The sequence below is a fragment of the Natrix helvetica genome (genome assembly GCF_964273705.1).
Source record: "Natrix helvetica genome assembly, chromosome: 16".
NCBI lineage: Eukaryota > Metazoa > Chordata > Lepidosauria > Squamata > Natricidae > Natrix > Natrix helvetica.
In genome coordinates, this window is record NC_138563.1 from 796,612 (window position 1) to 820,890 (window position 24,279).

At 52.3% G+C, this 24,279-nt stretch overlaps 2 protein-coding genes across 3 annotated transcripts in view; one reads left to right on the forward strand and one right to left on the reverse strand.

Annotated features, from left to right (window-relative positions):
- SETDB1 (SET domain bifurcated histone lysine methyltransferase 1) overlaps positions 1-4,409 on the reverse strand; it is a 15,361-nt gene extending 10,952 nt beyond the window's left edge. Inside the window, 8 exon segments of the mRNA XM_081968047.1 lie at positions 336-492; positions 494-540; positions 1,096-1,224; positions 1,657-1,756; positions 2,605-2,642; positions 2,917-3,080; positions 3,860-4,085; positions 4,292-4,409. Coding sequence (XP_081824173.1) covers positions 336-492; positions 494-540; positions 1,096-1,224; positions 1,657-1,756; positions 2,605-2,642; positions 2,917-3,080; positions 3,860-4,074 — 850 coding nt within the window. The 5' untranslated portion in view covers positions 4,075-4,085; positions 4,292-4,409.
- Positions 4,410-7,395: 2,986 nt separating this feature from the next.
- On the forward strand, positions 7,396-22,520 carry ARNT (aryl hydrocarbon receptor nuclear translocator). Of its 2 annotated transcripts, XM_081967807.1 has the most exons (22): positions 7,396-7,542; positions 10,433-10,529; positions 10,665-10,709; positions 11,333-11,377; positions 12,593-12,637; positions 13,904-14,117; positions 14,793-15,006; positions 15,122-15,221; positions 15,635-15,700; positions 15,969-16,054; positions 16,265-16,341; positions 16,481-16,615; positions 17,093-17,167; positions 17,716-17,867; positions 18,428-18,538; positions 18,636-18,711; positions 18,792-18,915; positions 19,030-19,129; positions 19,348-19,507; positions 19,730-19,889; positions 20,701-20,837; positions 21,321-22,520. In XM_081967807.1, exons 1-22 carry the CDS (start codon positions 7,518-7,520, stop codon positions 21,408-21,410), a joined length of 2,334 nt encoding a protein of 777 aa, XP_081823933.1. In that variant the 5' UTR covers positions 7,396-7,517; the 3' UTR covers positions 21,411-22,520. The 2 variants fall into 2 exon arrangements, with proteins under 2 accessions (XP_081823933.1, XP_081823934.1); XM_081967808.1 differs by lacking the exon at positions 12,593-12,637.
- The last annotated feature ends 1,759 nt before the right edge of the window (positions 22,521-24,279 follow it).

The following is a 24,279-nucleotide window of genomic DNA, read 5'->3' on the forward strand; positions in this document are numbered from 1 at the left end:
ATAATCCCTTGTGGGGCGGAATCTGGGCAACTGAATGGCGCTAGCGGAATGTTTACTGGCCAGATGCCTTTCCTGTTGCCAGTATGGAGTTTTGTTCAGCAGATATATTCTCATTGTGCCCAGAGAGAGAAGTATCTGTTTTTATCCCAAGATCAAACTCCCAGCTCACTCTGTTACGCAGCGGGAGGGATTCGAACCGCCGACTTTTCTGATCGACAAGCTCAGTGTCTTCGCTGCTGAGCCACCGCGTCACCTTCATCCTTCCCGGTTCTCACAAACTGACTTTTCTCCTCCTCCTCCTTCCTGTTTTTAAAACCCAACCACTGGTTGCCCTGACCTCATCTTGTTCTTGACGTTGGGCATCTCGGCCACAATTCCTGCGTAGAGCCAGACCTGGTTGCCATCTTTGTACTTGGCCACAACGCGGCTTCCGACGTGCAGCCTCTCGGGCACCGGGTGGGCGTCGTAAGCGATGTGGTTGCCCGACAGCAAAACTCTTGCCTTTATTGTCGAATTTAACCTTGTATTTCTTCCCAGGGCCTAAGGGAAGGAAAGAGGGACGGTTAGTTTGAATGGGAAGCAAGGCTCTAGTCCTCAGGACGACCGGAGACAGCTGGTCAAGAGGAAGACGTATCACTGGCTGGAGAAAAGTCTGTTCAAAACATATGGTTCCTTTTTTCCCCCATAAATAGAGTAGGTGGGCTGGAGAAGGGCTCCAATTGTAGATCTCGAGAAATTATGAAATTAAGAGAGGAAAATAAACATAGGATGTGGGTCAATGCTGAGAAAAATTATACCTGGTTAATATTAAACCAACACATTTTCTTTCTTTCTTTTTCCTTTCTTTCCCTTTTCTCCCCTCTTCTTCCTTTCCTTTCCTTTCTCCTCCCTCCTCTCGTCTTCCTTTCCTTTCTTTCTCCTTTCCTTTCCCTCCCCTCCCCTTTCTCTGTTCTTTCTCACAAAGAAGTTTCAGAAGATGGCTTGTGCATTCGTGTCAGGTTTGGCAACCTCTCTGCGTGCAAATCTTAGCGAGGGTCTTTTCAAACAAGGCTTGGCCAGGCCCGCTATGACCCCGGGGGACGGAGGGGCCCTTACCCACTGTCTGGATGGCAATCAAGGTCCCCTTGTGCCACGTCTTGGTCCGTTTCTTGCCTAGGATACGATCACCAACGGTGAGGTCACCTTCGTGGGTAAGTTCACAGCCAGGGCCAACTTGCTGTAAACCTGTCAGGAAAAAATAAAGGTTTTTTTTTGGGTGTGTGTGTGTGTGTAATATTTTAAAAGCCATTGTCTGCTTCCCAGGGCTGAAAGAGAATGACTGGCCCAAGATCACCCAACTAGCTTCAATTGGTTCGTGACTCTCTGAGACTCCTGGCCAAGTGTTGCAGATATCGGCCTGGCAGTTCTCCAAGCCAGAGAAGGTCTGTGACCGTAAATCCTCCCTTGAAAGACTTTGCTGGAGGGGAATGAGCAGAATTCACAGTCAATTAATAAAAGGGGTTTTGGTTGGGACAAGGAATTGGCTTCAGGCTCTCGGGAAGCCTCGGTCAGAAAACTGAAAACAGAAAATTCTTAATCCTGAGGAGATCTGGATATCGAAGAGACCCCCAAAACTGTTTATTCCCCCCCCCCCGGGCAATTGTGTACAGCACACACCCCTGTGGGAATCCAAGCTGCCCGACTTCTTGTTAACGGCATCCATGAATTTTTGGACGTCCTGAGCCGACTTCCGCATGGCGGCCATGGCTTCTCGGAGCTGCAGGTGGGAAAGAGAAAAAGGGAAATCCGTTTGATTTGCTCACTGAAAAAAAGGACAAAAGCTGAGAGGGATTCAGGAAAGGGACAGAGACCATCTTGGAAAAAGGAAGGAGAGAAGCTTAACTCGATGCCGTTGGTTGGTGCCAAGTTAAATCTTTTCGGCTCTGGAGGTTTGATAGGCGAAGAATATTATCCTCGCTGGATATTGCTATTATTATTCACCTATCAAACTACAGAGGAACAATTGCCAAGCTTCCAAGCCAAAAGTGGTTCAAAGCAGGATTTCAGCTGGGGACTGAACAGTCCTCGCTTAGTGGCATCCCCAGGAACAAAGTACAAGCAGTCCATTTAGTGATCGTTACAACCGCCCTGAAAATAGGGACTGTTTTTCACCCTTACGACCAACGTAGCATCCCCATGGTCCTGGGATCAAAATTCAAACAATTGGCAACTGTATTTACGACGGTCGCAGTGCCCTGGGGTGACGGGAGCTCCTTTTGCGGCCTTCAAGTCAAAGGGGAAGCCGGGATTCACTTAACAACCATGTGACTAACTTAACTGCAGTGATCCACTTAACAACTCTTGGCACCAAAGGTCGTAAAATGGGGCGAAATTCACTTAAGCAATGTTTCATTTAGCTACAGAAATTTTGGGCTCAATTGCGATCGTAAGTCGAGGACTACCTGTAAACTAATTTTTTTCCTCCCAAGAGAAGAGCTATTTCACAGCATTTTTGGAAAATGCCCACTCTTCTCTCTAACTGGGAAACAAGGTTTCTAACTGGGCTATTTTTTTCCTAACTAGGTTAATAAGCAGTTATTCCCCCTTCTGGTCCCACAAACCTACCAGGGTCTGGTCCTTTGCAATTTTGTTATTCGGATCTGCTACAATGGAAAGGAAATACAAAATTAAATACAGCCCAAAAGTATGAATGTAAATGATCTTGAAATTAGTTTCAAAGCCTGATTTTAAACGATCGCAGTTAAGTTTCGAAGCACAATTTTAAATGATCGCAGTTAGTTTCAAAGCATGATTTTAAACGATCGCAATTAGTTTCAAAACATGACTTTAAACGATCACAGTGAGGTTTCAAAGCACAATTTTAAACAATCCCAGTTAGATAATAAGTGATGGATAAAAAGCCAAGCGGCCTCCAACCTGAGTCGACGCTCATGACGTCATCATCATCATCCTCGTCGGGAATTTCGATCACTTCCATGGGTTTGCTGGAACCGTTCTCCGAATCCGAGTCCGTCTCTCGGTATTCCAGCCCCAGATTGACGTAGATGTCTTTGACCAAAACTTCGCATTTATCCACCGCTCTGGGAGGCAAACGAAAGTAAATTCAATTAAGACAGAACCAGAAAATCAGAGCTTGTGTCAGCTTTCTAGAAAGTGGGATTAAATACAGGTGCTTCTTAGCTTACAAGAGTTTGTTTAGTGACCATTTGAGGTCGTAAAAGGGGGGCAAAACTCACTTAACATCACGTTACCCAGTCTGGTAATAAAACTTTCAGAAAATAAATTGAAACAAGTTTGGGGAGAGCAAGCCGCTGCCAAAATTGAAAACCTGAGCTTCAGATATTTTCTATTATTACACTTAACATCCGTCTCGCTTAGCAGCAAAACTTTGGCCTCGACTTTGGTCGCAAGTTGAGGGCTGCCTGCATTTTGGACAGGGGTTTCGAAATGTTTCATGCATCCCGTGTTATTTTTTCACCATTCCAGCCGTGGGGGACCAGCCCTGTTGCTAAATCGTTACTCACCTGAGTTGTGGATGAGGCTTAGGCAACTAAGATAAGAACTTCAATAGAAATATTTCCCCTCCCTTACAGGCAAATCCTTGGTTTATGACTGGTCACTTAGCAAACCTCTGGAAGGCATGAGAGGCCTACCTTGGGGGCTACTCATGACCCAGTTTCGATGTTTCGATGGTTGGGTTGAAGTTTCAACCCAATGTATGATCGTCACAACTTAGGGCCCCGAGGAGCAGGCTCCGTTAGGGCTGTATCTTGAGGACCGCCTGTGGACTTTATGCTTTGAATTGCTAGCTTTTTTAGAAAGGCAAAGCTTCACCCAGAGGCCAAGCCATTTTGCTTACTTCACGGCATTTTCAAGAAGCTGGTCGACGTGAGCCACTTCCGCCTCCTTCTGCTTCACGGACTCCTCCAGGCGCCCCAGCTCCTCCTTCCGCTGCTTGATGTACTCCGATTTCTCCAGCTCCTCCTCGATCAGCTGCTTGAGGTCCTCCAGGGAGATGCCCATCTCCTCCATCACCTCCCGCTGGAGCTCTAAAATGTCCTCGGACTCTGCCATGGCGGCAGAGCCTGAAACAGTTGGGAGGAAAAAAGGCAAATGAGAGTTGGTAGCTGAAAAACATTGGGGGGGGGTTTCCTCTGTTGGGAAGACCCCCCCCCAAGAGTGACCCTCCAGTTTGGGTGGGGGGCTTCGGCTCTAAATATGTCCGACTCTCCCTTGGGCTTTGCACCCCCCCCAAAGCCACAGCCCGCCTTTAGCTAAGATTAAGACAAACCAGGGTTAGTTCTATGCCAAGTCTGTCCCTGGGATGGCTGTGTCCATGCAGGCTGAGCCCCATAGGCGTTGTAGTCCAAGACCAGAGGAACAGGCAGAGCCAGGTGGGGCACACCTGAGTTTGCTCACTCCTCCCTGCTCCCCATTTTGCCACCCCCTGCATTGTGCCCCCCCTCCCCTGCAGACCCCTCCTCTTTCATCCTCCCCCCCCACCCCGGCTTCCCCTGTAGCCCCCGCACCCCAGCCTCTCCCCAACTCACCTTCTCCCCCGGGGGGCGGGAGAGGAGGGGGGGGGTCTTATATTGCCTGGAACCCAATTAGGCTTCTCGGGGGGGGCTGGAGGGGGGCAGTTTAGGCAGGACAGGAAACCCATTCAACGTGCTTCCGGGGGCGGGGCGTCGCTCGTGCTCGGAAGATGTGCCCATGCGCCCTTGGGAAGAAGGCAGGGAGGGAGAGCTCCCCCCCCGCGCAGGAGCCGCGCAGGCGCACTGCCCAGCCCTGGGTGGGCGAAAGAATGAGAGGCCCCGCCCTTCAGTCATTAGAAGCACTGCGCATGCTCGGCTCTCTTGTTTTGCTTTTTTTTAAAAAAAACAAATGCTGGCTGGAGAATTCTGGGAGTTGAAGTCCACCAGTCTTAAAGTTACCAAGTTTGGGGACCCCTGGTCCAAGAGGGAGTTGTGATGAATACCTTTATATGCAGATCGAATAAGTTAACAAATAAAATTCCAGTTATCAATGAAAAAAGAGTATTCATAGGGAAAGGAATGAAAGAGAAACGCTGGAGAGAGGAAAAAATAGTTTATTATTTTGCTCTTACATTTTGCAAGCAGAGGTGGGAATTGTCTCTCTCCACTCTAAACCTGGACACAGACAGAGAAAAGAAGCCGTGCCTTCGAACCTTTCCCTCCCGGGTGGGTTTTCTCTCCCCCCGCCCTGACAATTCCCTGCAAATCATCTGCCCCCTTTTGCTCAACCTCTGCAGCCCCCCCGAAAAGGGCCAGGAAGGTTAAGGCCCTTCCAGTGGTCCTGGGAGGCTGTGAGCAAAGGAAGGAAGACTATGAAATGATGGGGACCTTGGAGAAAATTACCGAGAGCCTTCGGACTAGCAAGAAAAGCCAACTTCAGTCATCCTGGATGAAATCGTGGCTGAGAAGACGATCAGCAAGCAAAAACTCATGTACTTTGGGTTGCAAGCAGGAGTCCAAATGTCTGCCTCCACCGAGGAAGTCGAAGACAGCAGAGAAAGCAGAATTCTTGGTCCGCTTTCGGTTATCACAGACCATCCCCACCTAAGTCTTTCAGGCAACCAACTTTCCCCGTTGAAAAAGGAGGTTGTGTGGGAACAACAGTCCCCAAATCTATCAGTTTGGCCCTGCGTTTCCTGCAGGCCGCAACAGAATAACAAGAGTTGGAAGGGACCTTGAGGTCTCCTAGTCCAACCCCAAACCCAAGAGAGATTTGTAAGACGAAGGGATCGCCATTTCTTTTCCCCCTTCCTGGACTTTCCGTGACTGTCAGGCCATCAGTCCAAGGGCTCCTCCTGCCAGGTGGAGGTGGGGATGGCTGTATAAGGATCCACGATCAGCTTGGCGCACCTCACCATCATGGCCAGCAGGAAGAGACCCATCAGGGAGAGGAAGGCGAGGCAGATGCCTTGGTCCACGTCCACAAATGGCTCCGTCGTGGGACTTTCCATAGCCTGGATAACGCTTCGTCTGCTATTTTCCAAAGCCAGACAAGGAACAATGGATGGAAACTGACCAAGGAGAGATTCAACCTGGAAATAAGGAGGAATTTCCTGACAGTGAGAGGCATCAACCCATGGAACAGAAGTTTCCTCCGGAAGTTGTGGGAGCTTCATCCCTGGAGGCTTTCAAGAAGAGAATGGACTGCCCTCTGTCAGGAATGGTGTAGGGTCTCCTGCTTGGGCGGGGGTTGGACTGGATGACCTCCAAGGTCCCTTTCCAACTCTGTTAATCTGTTAAATCTGCTTGGCACCAACCTGGTCAAAAGGTCGTGGGGGCTGTGCTGCAAGGAAAGGGATGGTTCTTGTTGGGAAGATCCACAGGGAATCCACGCCTGGCACCCCAAAGGCTGTTCCTTGCCCTTCCGAAGAGCCAGGGAGGGGGATGGCTGCTGGTTGGCCTTGGCTCCAGGCCGCACCAGGGAAACTGGTCCGTTCTGCTGAGCTGCTCCGGCTCCTCCGAGCTGCCCCTGGAAATATCATTAATACTTCAGAAGGTGGGGCTGCAATACCGTATCACGTTTCTTGCCGTCCCTGCGGAAGGGAGAGAAGGAGCCAGAGATGGTCCCCTCTGGAGGGGGGGGATCTGTTTTCCTCCCCCGCTGCTGTCCAAGGAGGAGCCAAGCAGGTCTGGTAGGATGAGACGTTTGGACGGTGCTCCTGAGCATGTGCAAAAGGCCTTGTGGCAACGGGTTTCTTCCCTCCACCCCAAATGTTTGGGAGTCCGTCTGGATCTTGTTTGCCGCGGCAACAGGGCAGAAAGCAAAGGAGGGAGGGTCGTCCCTGCAGAGCCTTTGGCAGCGGTGGCCACAATCCGAGGGCTGGGCACAGTAAAGGAGGGGAGAGCTTTGGGCTGGACTACAACTCCCATCATTCCCAACCCTCCAGCCCAAAGGATCCCTGTCCTTGGGGGGGGGTGCAGAGCTGGGCTTTCCCTTCTCTTGGGGGAAGCCCAGGGATGTTGTTGCCCCCAAACTTTTGCAAATAAGGAAGCCCCAAGCATGTTGGCTCAGGATGATGGAGATTGCTGTCCAAGGGATTCCCTTAGGAGGGGGACGCGTGGTGCACCAAAGCAAATTGAGTTTTAATAGGTCAAGCCAGACTGGTTAGGCTGGGGCAAATGGGCCCTGTAGTGATGGGCAGGGGACGATGGGAGGCCATATCCCAGCCCAGTCCTTGAATGACAACGGCGTGACGCGAGACCTTTAAGGCGACGTCACCTGCTGGCCCGTGACGTCGCCCCGCCCCCGTCCCGCGGCGTCCCTTTCCCCCTACTTCTGAGCCACGCCCCCTACTTCGGCGACGGCTTTCCCTGGGCCACGCCCTCTCTGGCGGGCCGAGCCAATGGGAACTCGCGATGGCTCCAGCCACCGCCCCCTAGGCTCCGCCCCGGCAGGGCTAGCCCGCCGCCGCCATCTTGGACCTGGCGCGAGCGAGGAGGGGCGGCGGAGTCGGGGCGGGGGGGGCGCCCGCCTGTGTAGCCATGGCAACCGCCGCCGCGGAGCAGGGTGAGTGGGGGGGGGATCTCGGGGGAAACGGGGGTGGTGGTCTTAGGAGGGGGCCTCCTTGCCTGCTGCGGGACTCCCTTTCCCATCTTCCGCAGCCAGCGTCCCCGTGACTCTTCCAGACCCTCCTTCCCATCCTCCCCAGCCGTGGTTCCCCACCTGGGGAGACCCCCAGCTCCATCATCCCCCATCCAGAAGAGTTGCCCCCCCCCGAGATGGTCCCATAACCCCCAGCCGCCGGGCCAAGGCTGGCTGATCCCCATGGGGCTGTGCGGGCACTGGCAGGACAGCAGGAGCGGTCACCCCCTGTCAAGGGCCAGGATAGCCGTGCATGGGGCTAGACTGCCCCCCTGCATGGCCTGTGGAGCGGCCCTTGAAGACAGTCTGGAGCCTCTCCTGTCAAGGGCTCCTTCCAGCCCAAGTTCCATCGCTCCCAGCCAGAGAGCAGCGGTGACCTCCTGGCGCTTCTCCCCAATGGCAGGACCCCAAGTCCCATCGCTCCCTGCCACAGCAGCATTGGCTTCCTGGTCCTTCTCACCATGGCCAGGACCCTGAGTCCCATCACTCCCAGACAGAGCAAGACTCCAAGTCCCATCACTCCCAGACAGCAGCATTGGCTTCCTGGTCCCCATGGGCAGGACCCCAAGTCCCGTCACTCCCAGACAGAGCAGGACCCCGAGTCCCATCGCTCCCAGCCAGAGCAACAGTGGCTTCTGGGTCCTTCTGGAGGGGAGCCGGCTTGGCTGGAAGGGCTGCTGTGCTTGATTAAATCTCTGCTGTCTTTGCAAAGCCTGATTGCAAAATCTGGGTTTTTTTTTCCTCCTTTCCCCTCTGCTTCCTCCTGGCTTTGAATACGAAATCCATACGGTGCCTGAATTAAACGGTGTTTTGCCCCAGAATTAAGAGAAATGAAAGAGCGTGTTCCTGTACGGGCGGTCCTCGACTTACGCCCACAGCTGAGCCCAAACTTCTTGCTGCTAATTGAGACATTTGTTAAAGGAGCTCTGCCCCATTTTCAAGCTTTCTTGCCAGAGTTGTTAAGGGAATCACTGCAGATGTTGGGAACACGGTTGTTAAGTGAACCCAGCTTCCCCGTGGACTTTGCTTGTCAGATGGTCGCAAAAGGGGATCACGTGACCCTGCAAACTGTCCTAAATATGACCCAGTTGCCAAGCATCTCAATTTTGATCGCATCCCAGAGATGCTGCAACAGTCATAAGTGTGGGAAACAGTCCCTTTTTTCAATGCTGTTGTAACTTCAAACTGTCACTAAATGAACTGTTGTAAGTTGAGACACGTCTGTCTGTCTGTCTAGCTAGCTAGCTAGCCAGACTTTCTACTTCTCTAACCAGCCCTTTTGCCGTCCTCAGAAACTCTTGCCACAAAGATGCATGGAAGCATAATTCATTGATAAAAATGCCCTCCAGGCTCAGAATTTTTTTTTAATCGAGCCTCAGTAATTCTTCGTTCTTTTTAGTTTGAGATAGGATCAACTTTGACGTCGCTTGTCATCATTCAAACTTCATAGAGAGGATCCTTGTGAGATAATAACACCCCCAGCTGCCTTGGTGTACAGAATTATTTTGGAAATTCTTTAGGAGGAAAATACGTCAGCGCTAGGCAGGCCTCGGGAGTTTTGTTTCTGATTTTGGAGACAAATATTTGCAAATATTCTCATTCTGGAAAAAGAGCTTCGGATCGTGTCGGCCGCGGATTTAAAGTCCCAGGTTTGACTGAGCATTTGTAGGTTTGTTTGTTTTTTAAAAATTCCCTTTTGCGCTTGGTGTTAGAAGCTGGGGAGGTTGCAGCCAGGAGGATTGAGAACTAGCGTGTTTTATGTTGAAAGGGTGGTTATATGGAGGATTTCTTGTTGTTGCAAAATTGCTACTCCGAATGCTTTTGTTTTCATATTGCAGTTCAGTTTTGAAGCCAGGGGAGTCTGCCCGTAAATATTTATCATTAAGTGCAGCAAAAATAGATAGATTTTTTTCTTTTCCCTTTTTGGCGTTGTCTGTGCAGTCGAGGTATTTTCTCTCAAAAGTCCAAATCTTGCATTTCTTTTTTCCTGCCAGGAAATCAAATGAAGTTAAAACTCTTCTCTGGGAAGAAATTGTGGTGGTTTTTTTTTTTTCTTGTTTAGAGACATTCTAGGAAAATCTGGTGTCGGATCCCTTGTGTTCTTCTGATTCCAGATAGTTTTTTCATCTTTTTAGCTGCTTAATTTTCTTTTCCTGCTGCAAAGTTCTTTTCATCTCTTTGCGCTTCATAATTCAGTGCAGAGTTTGCAGAGTTGTTGTTTCCCCCCCCCCCATGTGTTATCAATTTTCTTCCTAGGATTCAAGTGGGGTGGAGCAAGCCGTTAGTTCTAGCTAAACCTCAGCGTCTTTGCGTGTTTTCTTCATTTCCATAGTCCAGAGAACTGGTGTGATTCTTTCTCTACTCAAATGGAAGGCAAAAAAGTTAGATCTTGCTTCGGATACGGCTTAATAGTAATTATCGGTCACGTGTCTCTCTCCTGCCTCCTCTTCGTGCAATCTACTGAATTGAACCACCGGTTGATATCAGACTGAGGGTTTTTCCTCCTATCGAGTTTGTAATATCTTTACGGGATATAACAACTGAAACTATTTAATTAACTTGCCCTTTTTAGTTTTCTGGAGAAAGAATCAGTCTTTGACTTTGTTTCTGTATGTTGGAGATGTAATACAGGTAGTCCTCAAGCTTACGACCACAGTTGAGTTCAGCATTTCTGTTGTTAAGCGAGTTAAGTGAAAACCAGAGTCGTTTCGTTATGCGTTGAACGGTAAATAAATTCAATAAATAAACGGGCAGCTCCCCCCCCCCCGAAACGGTCCTTGCCATTGCCCACCGTCCTGTTTCTCCGTCTTTCCAGAAATGGCATCGGACGTCTCTCCCTTGGGGGCAGCTTCAGGCACGTCGGGACCAGCCGCAGGAAGCCTCAGCCAGAGGAGCAACAAGCGGCGGACGGGGTACGTTAGGAAGGGTCCGTGTGGTTTGGTCCCATAACGGGCAAAGGAAGAGGCGGGACCTTCTCCACTCAAAGGTGGGCCTGACCTGGAAGGACTTTGCCCGCCATCCCTAATTTTGTTGATGTTGCGTTTTAGGCTGGAGTTTGACGAAGATGGCGAAGGGAACAGCAAATTCCTCAGGTGAGCTTCGTTTCCATTTCCTGGCAAGGAAGTTATAGAGGTAGAACTGAAGAATAGGACTGGAAGAGGTCTTCTAGTCCAGCCCCCTGCTCAAACAGGACTCCCTATGCCAGAGGTGGGGAACCATGTGTCTTTCATGACTTGTGGACTTCAACTCCCAGAATTCCTGAGCCAGCATAAAAAGGCCATGGTTCCCCACCCTTATACCCCTACACCATTTCAGACAAATGGTCCTCCAGTCCCCTCCAGGTTGGAGCACCCACAACTTCTGAAGGCAAGCTGTTCCACTGGTCAATCGTCAGGAAATTCCTCCTGACAGACTAACAAGAGTCGGAAGGGACCTTGGAGGTCCTCTAGTCAACCCCCCCCCCCCCCCCCCCCCGCTCAAGCAGGAAACCCTGGACCATTCCAGGGAAATGGCTGTCCGGTCCCTTCTTAAAGTCCTCCAGTGACAGTCTTGTTAAAGCAAGTGCAGGAGAGAGAGGATAAGGGTCTTAAGGGCTGCTCCATTCGGAGAGAAATGAAGGTGTCAAAGAACCTTCGGCCAGGAAGCTGTTTGGTTTTTGTTTTAATCCGTCAAAATCCACCCCGCTGACTCTTTCACGGTATCCTTATTCTCCTAGGTGCGAGGACGACCAGCTCTCCACGGACAAAGAGCGGTTCGCTAGGTAAGAATTTGGACCCAGCGAGGAGAAGAGCCTCGGGGGATTCCTTGAGCCTCTTCTGCAAAGAAGCGGGATGGCGTTTCCCGCGTTCGGATGTAAGCAGGTCTCCTTCCCCCGATTCTTTGGAAAATACCGGCTTGCTGGAGTCCCCAACCTGGCCTTGAAATGAAGCCGAGTTAATTAAAACAAGGCTGGAGCCTTTCATATTTCGCTACCTTTTAATATTATGCAGGGAAGCGCCGGGCCTTTTCCAATTGCGAAGTGGTTGGCTGGGGAAAGAGAGCGGCTGCTGGTATCCGGCTGTGTTTTTATAGTTTACGGTTGGCTAGCACCTAAGTTCATTGCAAACTTCTTCCTTTTTTCCCCCCTCTCTATTTGTCAGTTTGAGGAAATCGCTTGGGATTTGGCTTTTATTTTTATTTCCCCTCCCCCTGATTTCTGCATAGTTGCAGCCGGGCTTGCAAATCAGCCACCAAGCATTTTGAGCCTTGGTGATGTTTTTAGTTGTCCTCTGTTATTTATGTTTTGCTCCCCATTAAGATGCCCGTCAAAACGTTCGACAGATAATGCAACAAAATCTCGGGTGCAGCAGCCAGGCCCTGGAAATGGAATAGTGGCCATAGTGGCAGCTTTTAAGAGGGGTGGCCTTTGCCTCCTGGCTGGCTGGGGAATTCTGGGAGTTGAAATCCGTTCCTATTAAAGCTGCTGAGATTGAGAAAATGCCACATTAGAGGCATAAAATCAAGTCTGCTGGGCCTGGGACTCAAATGTCTTATTCCACAATCTTCTTTTCAGGAAGAATTCTTGTTTTTCTCTGGTATTTTTCTGTACGGAAGGTGGTTTCTCAGCCTTTTGGGGCAAGGGGCAGAGTTTGGCCCCCTGGTTCAGTTCCCACCTCCTGAAATAAGCTTCTCTGTGGCTGAAAATCAGCTTCCTTTGCACCTTCCTGGCTCCATCCATCCATCCATCCGCCCCTCCCCTCCCTCTTTCTCTCCTTTCTCCCCCCCCTCTCTTTTCTGCGCTGTGAGGCTTGGCAGCCCCTTCGGTCTCTCAGCTAGGGCTGTTGGGGCATGCCGACCCCCTCCTCTTCTATTGGGCTTCTTCCGGTGACAACCAGGCCTATAAGTTTGCCCCCCCCCTTCTTTCTCGGCCTGGGAGGCCAACACCCACCTGCGCCCCCTCTGAAGTTTTAGCTTAGCTCACCCGTTTTATTTCTAGGTCTGATGACGAGCAGAGCTCGGCGGATAAGGAAAGATTGGCGAGGTAGGAAGCCAAAGGTTTGCTTTGGATTCTCGGCGCATGACAAACCACAGTTTGTTCACTTCCCCTCCCCTCCCCCTTCTTCTGCTTCCCACTCATCATCCTTACAGCCTCCACCCACCTCTCCCATCGCCTTCTCCGTTTTCTTCCTTAATCGAGGGCTGGAAAGTGGGAGTTTGTGGATCAGCTGCTCGGTTCGACGTGAGAAGCCGTGAAAAGCCGACAGGAAGTGTAGCAGGCGGGTCTGCAGCTGTGGCAGAAACTGGTTGGGTTTCGCGGACTTATTTGTCACCGTCATAAATGCGAGTCAGTTGCCAAGGTTGGAGGGAACTGCCGTAAAGCACCCCAGCACTCCCCTGTTGGCCTCTTCTGCCTCCTCTTCATTGCCCCCCCAGCCCAGACCTTCCACCTGCCCCACATCCCTGATCTCCTGGCCCAGGAAAGGAGAGATTTCCTCCCTCCAGAACAATCTCAAACTTTGATTTTTTTTTTCCTGTTTTTTAAAAAATCACCCGCACAGCTTTCTCTTCCTTCCCTCCGTCATCCACCCACATCCATCTTCCATTCCATGCTTCCAGGTCCTGGTTTCCTTATTGACTAATTTTTCTCCCCCCCCCCTGTTGGAAAGCTTGTAAAACCTTTTTTTTGGGGGGGGGGTTGATGATTTTGCAGCAAGGAAAGCTTCTGCAAAACTTTGCGGCTGCAAACGAGGTTTTTGCTCCTGGAGGGATGTCTCTGCACCATGATACTAAGCCTGGTTTTGGGGGGGAGGGGTTCCTTTCCCCCTCCCCAGTCGTGATGGTCCTTTCAGCCCCGAGGCAGTGGGTGCATTCCCTTCCTGCTTCTGTTTCCTAGAATTTGCCAGAAAGGAAGGAGGCCTGAATAGGCTACGAATAGGCTGCAGGTGGAGATAGAAAGAAAATCAGGCACGCGGGGAATGTATTGAGGGATAGACTGCCTCTGTTCCTGGAGGCTCCCTTCACAGACCCTTGTTGTCCTCCAAGCCCTTTCTCTGAGCTCCCCAAAGGCGATGGCTCTCCGTGTTTTGCTTCAAGCGGAAGGTTGCAACGCTCCTCGAAATCTTGTCTGCTCTTCTCTGTCTGCATGCCCGGCACGCATCCTCTTTCCAAGCCTTAACACCTCGTGGCCCTCTTTCCGTTCTCTTTTCTCCTCTTCCCCACCCGTCAACTCACTCTCTCTTTTTTTTTGAGCCTGTCCGTTTCTTGCAACCTGGCCTCCCTTTCTCTCCGCTTCTCTCTCCATCCCTAGGGAGAACCACAGCGAGATCGAACGCCGGCGCCGGAACAAGATGACTGCTTACATCACCGAGCTCTCTGACATGGTGCCCACCTGCAGCGCCCTGGCCCGCAAGCCGGACAAGCTGACCATCCTGCGCATGGCCGTCTCTCACATGAAGTCGCTGCGGGGCACTGGGAACACCTCCACGGATGGCACCTACAAGCCATCTTTCCTGACCGACCAGGTGTGGGATGGGGCTGGACGGTTGTGCGTTTGTGACCTCTGATGTCCGGAGCAAAGAGGGTGGGGGCAGAAGAAACTAGCAATAGCCCTTAGACTTATAAACCGCTTCCCACTGCTTTCCAGCCCTCTCGAAGCAGTTTACCGAGTCGGCCTATTGCCCCCAAAATTGTTCCTCATTTTACTGATCTCGGAAGGACGGCAGGTTGAGTCAACCTTGAGCCGATCAGGATTGAACTGCTGGCAGTGGGCAGAATTAGGCTGCAATGCTGCCTTCTAAGGGACGTGGTGGCTAAGACGCTGAGCTCGTCGATCAGAAAGGTCGGCATTTCGGCGGATCGAATCCTCAGCGCTGCGTAGCGGAGGGAGCTCCCGTTCCTTGTCCCAGCTTCTGCCAACCTACCAGTTCAAAAGCATGTAAAAAATGGGTCTCCTGTTTTAGCAGAGGGTTGGACTAGTAGACCTCCAAGCTCCCTTCCAACTCTGTTATTTTGTTATTCTGCTGCCCTTTGCAGAGCTGCGTAGTTCTGCTTTGAGCCCACGGCTCGGGTCCATGGTGTGGCCAGGGTGCAGGAGAGTTGGCAGCCTTGCTTGCGCGCCCACATCAGAGGAGGCTCCTTGGCCCTTTGACGCCACAGCCTCCGGCCCGCTCTCCGTTTCACTTTCTCTCTCTCCACAGGAGCTGAAACACTTGATCCTGGAGGCGGCCGACGGCTTCCTCTTCATCGTCTCCTGTGAGACGGGCCGGGTGGTTTATGTCTCCGACTCTGTGACGCCCGTCCTGAACCAGCCCCAGTCGGAGTGGTTCGGCAGCACCCTCTACGACCAGGTGCACCCCGACGACGTGGAGAAGCTGCGGGAACAGCTCTCTACCTCGGAGAACGCGCTGAGCGGTAGGTTTCCCCCAGCCGAGCTCGGTTGTGAGATGCGGGAGAGCCGACAGCCGCTTCATCTCGGTGGCTGGAAGAAGCCCGGTCCTCATTTTGTGGCTTGGCTTGACTTCTGCAGGCCGCATCCTGGATCTGAAGACGGGGACGGTCAAGAAGGAGGGTCAGCAGTCCATGAGGATGTGCATGGGGTCCCGTAGGTCCTTCATCTGTCGGATGAGGTGTGTTGTGCTGAAGGCTCAGTGGCTAAGGACGCTGAGCTTTGTCGATCAGAAAATGTTGGCAGTTTGGCCGTTCGAATCCCTAGCTCCGCGTAAGAGAGTGAGCTCCCGTGACTTGTCCCAGCTTCTGCCAACCTAGCAGTTCGAAAGCACGTAAAATGCAAGTAGGAAAACAGGAGCCACCGTTCAACAGGAAAAAGGACTGGGCTGCTTTGTGCCAAGGACTGGTAGTTCGGTCAGCAGAGGAAAGGGCTCGTGTAACACTGGCCAGGACCCCTTTTTGAGGGAGGGGGGAGGGGGCCTGTGAGCCCCTGCCGGTTTAGCTGATCCGTGCAGTAGAGGCCACTGCAGGCAACGTCCCTCTTGCTGAAATTCAGGATTTTTTTTTTCTTTTTTAATCCCTTGTTCTGCAGATGTGGGAACGCAACCGTCGATCCCGTCTCCATGAACCGGCTCAGCTACATGAGGAATCGGTGCAGGTAAATGGCAGGGAGGGAAGGAAATGACGGAGGAGGAAAATTACTCTGGATCGGGTTTTTTGGTGGGGGGGGGGAATGCAAAGGCAAGGGGGGGGAGGGGAAGAGCAGAGATTGCAGGGATTGCAAAAGAAGAGGGTCTTCGGTGCCATTTGGGGGGTTCATTTGGAAAGCGACAGCCCGGCGGCTTTCAGATTTCAAAAGAAGGACAGATTTATTTATTTGGGTTTTGGCCACTTATAAAACCTTGTCAAATCTCTTTTCCTTCCAGGAACGGGCTGGGTGCCATCAAAGAGGGGGAACCCCATTTTGTGGTCGTCCACTGTACGGGCTACATCAAAGCTTGGCCCCCAGCAGGTAACTCACCTGGGCCTCCCCCCCTTTCTCCCCACCCCTTGACAATCATGCCACGGTCCAGCTGCCTGGCTCCCCCCTCTCATTTCGGACATTTTGTAATTATTAAAAAAAAAACACCTACCGGGGAGGGGGGGCAGAGAAACCCCAAACCGTCACCTTCTGGAAGCCGGTTGACTCGAATCGGTTGTGAATTCAAATCCTCCTTCCCAGGAGTTTCTCTGCCCGACGATGATCCGGATCCTGGGCAGGGCAGCAAATTCTGCCTGGTGGCCATCGGCAGGTTGCAGGTAGGCCGGAGAGGGGTGCAACCGTGTGGGGCTCGTCCCCCCCCAAACTCTCCAAAGCTCCTGAGGGATAATGGGTTGCCCGGAGGATAAAGCCCCCCCACCCCCGAATTCACTGGGGTTTTCTCCCCTTCCTTCCCAGGTCACCAGCTCCCCCAGCTGCGCAGACATGAACACCGTATGTCAGCCCACCGAGTTCATCTCCCGCCACAACACGGACGGGCTGTTCACCTTCGTGGATCACCGCTGCATGGCCACCGTGGGCTACAAGCCCCAGGTAGCGTCCCAGAACTGGGGAGGGGCTTTCCCGCAAAGTTAGGGGCTTCTGACTTGGACCGGAATTGAGGGACCCCAGGTTTGCGAGGAAGGGACCCCAGAGGGTGGTGGAAGCAGCCACGGAAATACCGGAGAGGTGGGCCGAAGGGGAGATCAAATTTGACTTATCTAAGGAATACTGGAGACACAATTGGTATCATTTAAGAAGCTTTTTTTGGTGGGGGGTGACTAGCGGAGATGAGCGACTAGCACAAATGTGCGAGGGGCACCTTGACCTTACACCCAAGGCTTGGTCCCTCCTTTCCCCAGACAGAAAGGGGCTTCTGAAAATCTGGGTTTGGAGGAGTGGCATTTCCCTATGGCCAAAGCAAACTCTGCCATGGGTGGCAGGGGGGCAGAGCTTCCTCCTCCTCCGTGACCCCAAAGGATGGATGGAGGGAGGGGCTGCTTTGCAAATGGTGTCTCTCCTCTATGCTAGGAACTCCTGGGGAAGGACATTGTCGAGTTCTGCCATCCTGAAGACCAGCATCTGTTGAGGAACAGCTTCCAGGAGGTAAACCCACCACACAGCAGCTCAACGTCGGCCATCAGCACAGCTGGGATTGGCTCATGGGTGTCCAGGTTGAGAGCAGAGGGCTTGGAGAGAGAGAGAGAGAGAGAGAGAGAGAGAGAAGGGGCTTGCAGAGGGTCCATAACACGGCATTCCACCCCATAACCATCCTCACCCACTCCGGCCTTTCCAGGCACCCGTTGAAAGGAATGGCCCAGGATCCGCCAAGACTCCAAACTTGGCCACCTTGAAGACTTGTGGACTTCCCGGCTGAGGAATTCTGGGAGTGGAAGTCCGCAAGTCTTAAAGTGGGCCAAGTTTGGAGACCCCCCCCCACACACACTTCAGGAGGTAGAGCGCTCTGCCTTGTGAGTCCAAGAGACTCAATTGTCTCTTGGGACCCCTCGTTTTAGAGCGAGATGGCAGGGCACATCCTCCCTCCCCCCCCCAACTTTTTGGCCCTTCCAAAGGCCGGGGGGGGCCCTCAGGGGCATTGCGGGTCATCCCCAGACCCTGGGCGGCATCTGATGGGGTCCCACCCCTTTTTCCAGGTGGTGAAGTTAAAGGGCCAGGTGATGTCCGTCATGTTCCACTTCCGATCCAAGAACCGCGAGTGGCTCTTGATGAGGACTAGCTCCTTCACTTTCCAGAACCCGTACTCGGACGAGATCGAGTACATCATCTGCACCAACACCAACGTGAAGTACGTACCCGGGACGCCTCCCCCGCCCCCTGCGCCCACCTTCCCCTCGAGGAGGAGGGCTTCCTGGTCACCTGCTTCCCCCCCCCAAAAAAAAAACTCCAGGGAAATCACCCCACAGCTGCCATCCGATGCTAAAGAGGGGGAAGAACCTTCGTTCTGCAGAGGCTCAGCCGTGCTTCTTTGCGATTGGCCGGCCTGCTGTGACGTCAGGGCGAGCGGGCGGGACTTTCTCACGGGGAGTGGGGGGGTGTCAGCCAGCAGGAGGTGCCCCTCGGCCTCCCGTCATCCTTTCATGGCTTGAGTGATGCGCAGAGAGAGCGATACGGGAAAACCAAGCATCTCCATCCACATCTCCATTCTTTAGCTTCAGGGTTGGGGCAGGAAAAACCACCGCGCCTGAACCAAGAGGGGCTGGAGGGGAGGGGGGAGGTCTGCAGACCAAGCGACAGAGTCCATGTTGCCTCAGGAGCCCCCCAAGGAGGAGGGTTTTCCTTGGAGTGGTCCGTGTCCCCGAAGGGGCTGCCCACCTGCCTCACGGTTTTCCTTCCCCTTCCCTGCAGGAATACCGGCCAGGACACCCGCCCTGCCAGCTCGAACCCTCTGCAGAGACCCCAGCTAGGCCCCAATGTCAGCCTGCCTTTGGAGATGGGCCCAGGACACCTGGCCGCCAGGTAAGGGCCTGTTTGGAGGACTCGGAGGCCCCTGAGCCCGCTTCTCTCTGCACCCACCGCCCCCGGCTGTTCCCTGATCTGAGTCTCTGCCTTTTAGGGCACAGCCAGCACAGCCGGCGGAGATGGACGTGGTTCCCGGGAGAGAAAGCTTAGCCAGCTACGAGCACCCACAGGTAAGGGGGCCGAGGGGGGGAAAGGTGCCGGTGCGGGCGGGAAGCGCAGGCGGTGAGTAAATATTTCTCTTTCTCTCCAGGCTGCCCTTCAGGCCGTGAGCACCGCTGGCCCCGAGCACAGCAAGCCCCTGGAGAAGGCCGAGGTCCTCTTCGGCCAGGAGCCGGACCCTCGCTTCAGCGAGATCTATAGTGGCATCAGCCCAGGTGGGAGATGGAGGGGAAGGGCCTTTTTCCTGCCACCTCCCTTCCATGGGGGGCAGTTTCCAAACTCCGCCTGTATCAAACATCCCTGTTGGGGTCTCCCGCTCTCTCTTGCAGACCGGACCAAGCCCATTTCAGCCAACTCGGTGCCCACCAGCCAGCCCCTCTTCGCCCCAGGGAACAGTTTTGGGGCTTCCCGCCCGGCTGAGGGCTTCCGGTAAGGCTCGCAGCCCTCCTCATTTCTTCCACGAAGGCTCTGCCCTTTACGATGAAGCAGCCGTTCCGGCAAGGCTGCACCGTCCGTTCCCCGAAAGGATGAGAATTTGGGGGGAGGGTGTTTGAGGACGGGGCACCCTGGGGGTTTCCCCTTCAGCGGTTGTGGCCAGGATCTCCCAAGCAGGGTCTTCCTTCTCTTCTGCTCTTCCCTCCTGACAGCAGCAACAGCCTGGTGCCCTCAGTGAACGTCCTGCAGCCTGGCCGGACGCACTCGACCGCCGCTGGACCCATCCTGCCCCACCTCTCTCGCCATGCCAGCCCCAGTCAGGTCTCCGGAAGCGCCTGGGCTTCAGGATCCCGCCCACCTTTCGCGGCCCAAGTAATTTTGCCTTCCTTCGGTTGTTCTTTCTTCCTCTGCACCTCCCCTTCCCCAAACAGTCTGCCTTAGGGTCAAGGCCTCTCTCATTGGCGGGGGCTTTGATTTGGGCTCTTCTTCACCTTTCCTCAGCCTGAGCTTCTCTTAGAAACCCAAAAGGCTAATTGCTCCAGGCGAAGTTTGGAAAATTCATGGCTTCCTTTCTGCTTTTCGATTCTCCTCCAGCCAGCGGCTTCCCAGCCAGTGAAGACTCGCCCCCCGTCGTTTGCCATGGGCAGCTTCCAGGCCACGCCGTCCTCCTTCGGCCCCATGCCGAATCCCGGTTCCGCGGCCTCGCCAGCCGGAGCTCCCTACCCAAACCTTGCCGGTCGGAACGCCCCTTTTGGTAAGTTCCCTGGGCTGCCCTCAGAGCCACTAGCGGACTTTGGCCTCCTTGTAGCTGTGACGCCTTCGTGGTCAATCATTAAATGAGCTTCTTTGCAGAGCTGGGAAGGACCCCAGAGGCCATTTAGCTGTGCCTTTCTGACCAGGAGCCGGTTGTTGAAAAGGGGACCAAAAAGCTTTTGTTTCAGGGTTCCAAAAAACACCCCCAACGAAATAAAACTCCGAGGCTTGAGTCTCCTCAAAGTTCCACTTCATTAGAGATATCATGTTTGCACATCTGGGAAAACCCGAATCTGAAAGCGTCCAGGTTTTCCCACCCAGTTGAAAGTTCAAGATCTTTCCCCCACACCCACAAGGTCATCCCATGGTCCGATCTTCCATTGCCACGAAGACAGAGCCCACCCATCCAGTTCCAGTCAGGTGCAGAGACAAAAAATGACCTTGACTTTTCTAAGAAGAATGTTGTTATGGCTACATATCACCCAACTCCACATAATCCCCCCCCCCCAGTTTCCCACAGTAGAAAGTGTGGCAGGCCTGAAGTCCAAAAAGAAAAGGGCTTGCAGGCATGACACTTTGGTCTCTTGTGGGTTCTCCTTCCTGATCTAATTCTCCTTTATAGTACGGCTGCATGAACAATTTGGAAAGTCCAAGTTTCCCACTGTCTCTTTTACAGCCTGAGAAACTAGGGAGGGTTTCTCCACCCATTGTGTAGCAGGGGGCTCAGCCGTCTCCTCTCTGTTTCCTGGGTGGCATTTCCTTGCTGGATCTCCCGAGGCCTGTCTTTCTCACTGACTGCTATCCTTCCTCAGCTGCTGGAGAGAGCGGGCAGAATCCGGCCCCGTTCCAGGCGCGGACGGCAGAAGGAGTCGGCGTTTGGCCACAATGGCAGAGCTCAGGCGAGTCCCATGTCCAGCAGCAGCAGCCTGCCCAGCCGGAGGTCTTCCCAGTGAGTCAGCTGACCAGCCATGAGAAGCAATCGGGGGGGGGGAGAGTGGAAGGGTTGTGCAAGACGTCCTCGACATACGACCATCTGTTTAGCAACGGCTGGAAATCAAAATGGCCTCAGAAGACGTTACAATGGTCTCACACACACCCCTGAGTCACCAGACCACAATTCAAGCACTATTGACAACCGGTTCACCTTTAGGACGGTTGCAGGGTCTTGCCGTCATGGGATCACCTTCTAGCTGGATTTGCTTAACAACTGCCATAAAAACGATCGTAAAAGTGGGTCTGGTGACGTGCTTAAAGACCGCATCATCACTCAGCAACCGAAATCCTAGTCCCAGCTGTGGTCGTAAGTCGAGGGATGAGAGCCGGTTGGTCTCCTCATCTCTTGGACCCTTCACAAGTTACCCCAATTTAATCGCAGGTCTTGTTTTATTCCGGATTGTGCTTATGGCTGCTCCTTTTTCTTTTGGCTTTCCAGGATATGCTGTCAATGCTGGGGGAACAAGGAACCAACTACAGCAGTGAAGAGTTTCCCGAACTGAATATGTTTCCGCCCTTTTCGGAGTAAGCGAGGGAGACGACCTGCCCCTGACGGGACATTATTCTGTGTAGCAGCGAGGAGAGGGGGGGGGGCAGTCTCTTCTTCGCTCCCCCTGACTTTTTGCAAAGAGCCCCCAAGTCTTCCTGTGGGGGGGGGGGGGGAGAGAGAAGCCTCATGGGGGTGTCACGAACACAGGCAAACTGAGAGGCTGCATCTCCCCACCAAATCTCTGGGGCTGCCTCCCTGCCAGCCTGCAACGGACGTTACTTTTGGAGAACCCCCCCCCCCCTGAGACGTATTCAAGCAATCTTAGAAGGAACCGAAGGGGTGTATTTCCCCCCCCCCCTTCGACATCCAACATGGGGAAAGATGCTCGGGAAGGCAAATGGTCAGCCCCGCCCCCGGTCTCGTTTTCGTTTTTAATTCTATGACGTAATCTTTTATACCTACCTTGTATTCTCATTTATACACGTGGTAGGAGCCGAATTTTGTCAGAGAGGCTCCTGCTTCGGAGGCTGTTTTGTGACTTGTGAACCGGGGAGAACTCTTCCCCCCCGCCCCCCCCCCCCGGTGTTTCTTCCCTTGATACGCGTCTCTCTCTCATCTCTCTCACAAGCAGTATTAATGAAATGCGGGGTGGGTGGGGGTGGCTGACATCCCCCCCCCCCCGCCTCTTCCTCATCCGGTCCCTTTGTTGGTTAGTTTGTCTTTCCACGCTTCTTTTGGGCCACGTTGTGCTCTGCGCTTGGAGACTGTGCTGGCACAATCTTCTTCGTAAAAATCCCCTTTTTGGGGAGGGCGATTGACAATCATGTTAAGACTGCCAGGAGAAAAACAGTCCCTGTTTTAAGAATATTAGAGCCCTGATTCGGGGAGGGACTGTTCCATTCTTGGAAAGTAGGGAAAGGATGCTGGTTTAATCCTGGAGGTGACCAAGGGAAGCTGGTTGGCACCTTTTCAGCTCTGATGCCATCGGGACTCGGTTGGTTGCTCTCCGACCCGGGTGATTAGCATGGGTTGGGGTGCTTTCCGGTGCCCCCTTCCCTCCCTCCCCAATCTGTGTGAAGCCCTTTTCCTCTTTTCTTGTATGCGCTTTCCCACGGGGACACCTAAAAGCCATAAAAAATTGCACAAAGAGCACACGACGTTTTGTCTTCCTTGAGATCGCCAAACCTCTGTTCCTTGCTTTCACCGTCGGAAGCGAAAGGCACAGGTTGTCCCTAAAACCCGATCAGGTTTTCCAGACGTTGTCGTGCAGGTTTATTTTCTTGGTTTCTTTGCAAAGTCTTATCTGCACTGTTTGCAAAAAAAGAAAAAAAGAAATATAGTTTTCATCAGCCGGGAAAGAAGAATCAAGTTATGAAAAAGTTGCACTGTTTGCATTTTCAGAATATCCAGAAGGAAAAAAGGGGGTGGGGGCAGAGAGAGAACAGTCACGGGATCAACTGGGTTCAGGATTAAATTCTCCCTATGGGGGTCTGTGAAGGCATTTCTAACCGGGTTCCCTGCCTCAAAATAGGGCAAAGTGACTCCGATTCAGAAATCTGTTTGGAGACAGGCCTCCTTAGAAGAAGAAGAAGCAATTGCAATTTTCTGGGAATAACTAGGGTGAATTAAGTCTTCGTCCCAAAAACCGCATGACTCAGTCACGTGTTTTTACTTAATTTTTTTTGTCTTACACATCATGTTTTTTTCCTTTAAAAAAAAAAAATCTCATCTGCCTTAGTCACGCTAGGAAAAACAGCTCAGGATCCTGGGTCACCTTGAAAGCCAACAAGTCTTAAAAAGCACTGTGCTTTTTGTGCCTTGTTGCTCCGTAGAGGAGTGCAAATGTGTAAATTGCTTTTCCTGGCGAAAGATTTAACGCCGCGTACGTTGGAAGTGTCCGAGAGTGGTTAAAACCTTTCCAGATTTCTTTCTGAAATTGGAGAGGTTTCTATCCCAGATCTTGTGGGAGTGATGAGGCTTAGTTAGGACAAAACCTGCTGAGATTTGACTGGAACAAAATGACCTTTTTTTGTCAGAGTTGCAGATAGCCAGGAGGAAAGAGCTGAATGATTTTTTAAAATCCACAAACCAGACTGTCAATCAGGTCTCCCATCATCAGTTGGCAGTTAGAAGCCAAGAACATTATCTTAATGTTCTTGAATGGCATCGCTTTATTCCTTAACATCTAGATCCAAAATTCTGGCCAAGACAGGTAAGACAAACAGCCAAAAAGGCCAGGAAGCCACATCATGCCTTCTGTCAAAGCAGTGACAATGACACCTAAATTAATAACACAACTGGGCTTGGCACCTGCCTTGTGGTTTGCAGGTTTATTTTGAGATCCTGTTGGCAAACAAGCCGGGCCCTGAATCACTTCTGCATTTTGTCCTGCATCTGGCATGTCACACCGCCAATTTACACTTGCCCCCATCACGTGAGTTTCTAAAACGGCAGGAGGCAACCAACCGCAACCAGCTTTCTTCTCAACTTGGCAAGAAATGAAATCGCTTTTGGTCCCAAGGTTGGATGTTGTCAGGAGTTGTGAATCCCCTTCTGTCTTGGTTGGGAATTTCTTCTCAGCCTTTTATTTTCCGGGAGAAAAATATGAGAAATACAGATTTCTGCAAGCGAAACTGAACAGAACTCTTTTGTCCTTCCGCTTCTCGGAACTTGAGATGGTTAGATTAATCTGATTCGAAATCTGGGCAATGGAGGGCGGGAGGGGGGGGGGAATTCCAGCCATTTCTGGGTTTTCCTAAATAAAAACCTGCATTCCAAACAAGAGAAAGTTTTGGTGTTTATTTAGTGCCCTGAAGAAGGTGATTGATTGAGATTGGCGCATGGGCTGGAAGGGGAAAGGGTATTTTCAGATCGGCCTTGAAGCATTTTGCAGAGCATGCAAACGTAC

Bases quoted from the DNA above. Each gene is read 5' to 3' on its own strand.
- ARNT (XM_081967807.1), top strand. From the start codon at position 7,518: ATGGCAACCGCCGCCGCGGAGCAGG. The intron at 10,710-11,332 runs GTGAGCTTCGTT...TTATTCTCCTAG, and splicing joins GGGAACAGCAAATTCCTCAG to GTGCGAGGACGACCAGCTCT. The intron at 16,055-16,264 runs GTAACTCACCTG...CCTCCTTCCCAG, and splicing joins CAAAGCTTGGCCCCCAGCAG to GAGTTTCTCTGCCCGACGAT.